At 44.9% G+C, this 3,310-nt stretch overlaps 1 gene segment (V, D, J or C); it reads left to right on the top strand.

The window, feature by feature from the left end:
- Nucleotides 1-805: 805 nt before the first annotated feature.
- Nucleotides 806-1,454, top strand: LOC119057226 (immunoglobulin heavy variable 3-33-like). The segment is given in 2 exon segments: nt 806-931; nt 1,030-1,454. Coding segments are annotated over 2 exon segments (471 nt in total).
- The last annotated feature ends 1,856 nt before the right edge of the window (nt 1,455-3,310 follow it).

Genomic DNA, 3,310 nt, shown 5'->3' with positions numbered 1-3,310 from the left:
TCTACAGACTAAAAAAATGAGACTGAGATTGCTACACATTCAACACCAAACTCCACTAAAGGAACATGACTCAGGAGAACTGTCTGCTTCTCTGTATAGTTTATTCATCTGTCTCCCATTGATTCAAACAGATGATTCACCTCCACCAACAGTGGATCTATGTGCTCTAGGGTCACACTCTGTTCTGAGTTTATTTTCTGATCACTTTGTATAGAAAGTGGTGTCCGATGGTACTGCCTGGCTCCTGAATACAAACCTATATTTTAAATTGCCCCTCTGATTGTGAGGGTTGACTTTAACTGGTTTGTTCATTGCTAGATATTTCAAAGGGATCGGTCATTGTAAATCCTTCCCTTTTTATAACAAGTTCCTCTAATTCACTGTCCTAGGTCTTGTGGGGTCTCCAGGGAGGCCACAGAGCCAAATGAAGGGAGTTCTTTCATTTTTCATATTATTATTCTATTATCTTCACAGGATGATATTTTTCATTGTTCTGAGTGAGAAAGAGTTATAGATAAAGACAGATAGATAGATATCAGGTATAGAGAGTGAGAGGTATCCTGTGTTGCTTCCCCTACACACAAGGAGATGTGATTGTACCTGTGACTTTTCAGTTACAGGAGGAAACTATGAAAAAACTGAGCCAAACTGGCAAGACATAAAGAGAAATTCGTAAGGACATATTTCCTTGGACAGTTCTCACTCTGTCCTTAATGTCACCATCCAAACCCAGAACTCAGTATATAGGAGGAGAACATGCAAATAGGGCCCCTCTTCTCATGAAAAGCAGCCCAGCCCTGACCCTGCAGCTCTGGGACAGGAGCCTAATCCAGGATTCCCAGGAGTCCCCAGTCCCTGCTCAGGACAAAACACAGACCTCTCACCATGCAGTTTGGAATCAGCTGGATTTTACTTGTTGCTATTTTAAGAGGTAATTTGTGGAGGATGAGAGATACTGCGTATGTGAGTGGATGTGAAAGGAACAGTGGACATGTGATAGTTCCTGAACTGATGTCTTTGTTTTCTCAGGTGTCCAGTCTGAAGTGCAGTTGGTGGAGTCTGGGGGAGGCTTGGTTCAGCCTGGGGGGTCTCTGAGACTCTCCTGTGTAGCCTCTGGATTCACCTTCAGTAGCTATGGAATGGACTGGGTCCGCCAGGCACCTGGGAAGGGGCTGGAGTGGGTGGCAGTTATATGGAATGATGGAAGTCAGAAATACTATGCAGACTCTGTGAAAGGCCGATTCACCATCTCCAGAGACAATGCGAAGAACACGCTGTACCTGCAAATGAACAGCCTAAAACCCGAGGACACAGCCCTGTATTACTGCGCTGCAGACACAGTGAGAGGAAGTCAGTGTGAGCCTGGACAAAAAACCTCCCTGCTGGAGACAGAAGGCTTAGGCTTCACAAAACACTCAGGACACCAGGGGGCACTCAGGACCCACAGTGATTGAACTTGGCAAAGGGTTTTTCTTTATCTGATCTTGGAAAATAAACAATGTTAATTTGCTTTCATGGGGGAGGTTTTGTAACACCCATTTAATGAAATGATAGATATTTATATGATTCATTAGATTCCTGTGAATGGTAGAAGTGTGTTTGCTTGATGTGGGTCCTAAGTGTGATGATACATTATAATGACACATAGAAGATAAACATGCACTTACTTTAATGAAGTGGTGGCACACAGAAGTGACACATGCCTGACAAATCCATCACAGGTCCAGGCTCCTGCAGAAATGAGGACTTTCTCAATAATCTTTGGTAAGAGGAACCTGTGACACTCCCGGGACACTGAAAACTGAACAGATGCTCTTGTCTACCCCTGAAACTAAGGAGAACTTAGTGCCTGCCCAGCTGCTGGATGTGGAGGATGCAGAGCCCACATGTGGAACATCACACAGCTTCTTCATTACCGACCCCTGAGAAGACCCCTTTGAAAGGGAGCCTGAGTAACAACCAGTGGTGTCTGAATTCTCATCTTTGATGCCTTCATCCGTGTGTTTGGCTACCAATATTCACACCTGGGCACCACTGAGGATGTATATGCAACTTGCACTGACACAGAATGGACCAAGTGATGAAACGCTGGAGTTCACCTGTGTAAAGCACTTGGATTTTAACACAGAAATTTCCTAATACACAAGTGCAGAAATGACCTGCAGACAATTGTATGCTGACTATTTAGGATGCAAAATCCCCTAATACTGTAGAACATGCAGTAATTTTGAGTCTAAAATATCCATAAAGCCATGGGCCTCAGAGATAAGCCATTCCCTAAGGACAACTGCCCAGATGATTCTGTATTAAAATGGGAATGATTATGCTGCTCTGTGACAGCAGATGAATGCTAGATGCTGCTCTTCATGTTCTTGGTCAGAGAGCCAGTCTTTTCCCATGGCTGACCCTGGAGAACGTGGGGTTGTGTTGGTTCCTGTTGCCACATGACTACTTGTCCTTGAACTTCTCTCAAATTATCACTACAATGCTTCTTGGGTAACAGGCAGAATTTTTAGCTAGATGGACAGGCTCTTGTGTGAAAGACGTACACACTGTGAATGTTGAAAATACTGAGGTAAACAGTAAGGACTAATCAGGTTAGTCAACTGAATCACAGGTTTATTTCTCTGATTGACCTGAACAGTCACAGTGCTTAGGTGTGAGTGACACATGGGCACTTTACAGTGCAGTGTCCGTAGGGCAGAAAGATGGAATTCGAAATCTGGTTACTATAAAGATGACTGTATGGAGCCTGAGCCTACAGAATACCCTAAGGCATAAGGGGCACATGAAGTAAAGCCTGCCACATCCTGTTAGAAGAAATTCCCAGGACATAGGAGCAAGAAAGTGTACTTACCAGTGGCCCTATTGAAGTGGCCACCTGGGAACCTGTGCTGAATGGACATGAGGAGCTTGTGCAAGGCCATGATGTGCTCTAATGCATTTATTTCTCCTATGCCCATAGAGTAGCCAAGAGCCAGCAACCACTGTACTGTTGCTAGTCTCAGATGGCAGCTGGTCATGGGACTTATGTCCTGGGGGAATGGCCACCACAGTTCACTGTTGGCACATGAAGCCACATCTCATGGCCCAAGGAGGATGTGAATGTGTCCCACAAGAAACAGGTGTTTGCTCTGCTCTGAGCTTCACAGACCCTGTGGCAGGTGCCACAGCTGGAGAGCTATGGAAGGAATTCAATGCAGACATTGCATCACATGGACAGCTGACCTGCATTATCTCACATTGAGGGACACACTGTTCTTCCCACAACACCTGACAATGAATAAAAAGGCATCACACCAGGTGGACT

Source organism: Artibeus jamaicensis, unplaced genomic scaffold, assembly GCF_021234435.1.
Source record: "Artibeus jamaicensis isolate MK-2021 breed Jamaican fruit bat unplaced genomic scaffold, CSHL_Jam_final contig_2139, whole genome shotgun sequence".
In the NCBI taxonomy this organism is placed as follows: Eukaryota; Metazoa; Chordata; class Mammalia; order Chiroptera; family Phyllostomidae; genus Artibeus; species Artibeus jamaicensis.
This window is presented reverse-complemented; position numbering and strand designations above follow the sequence as displayed.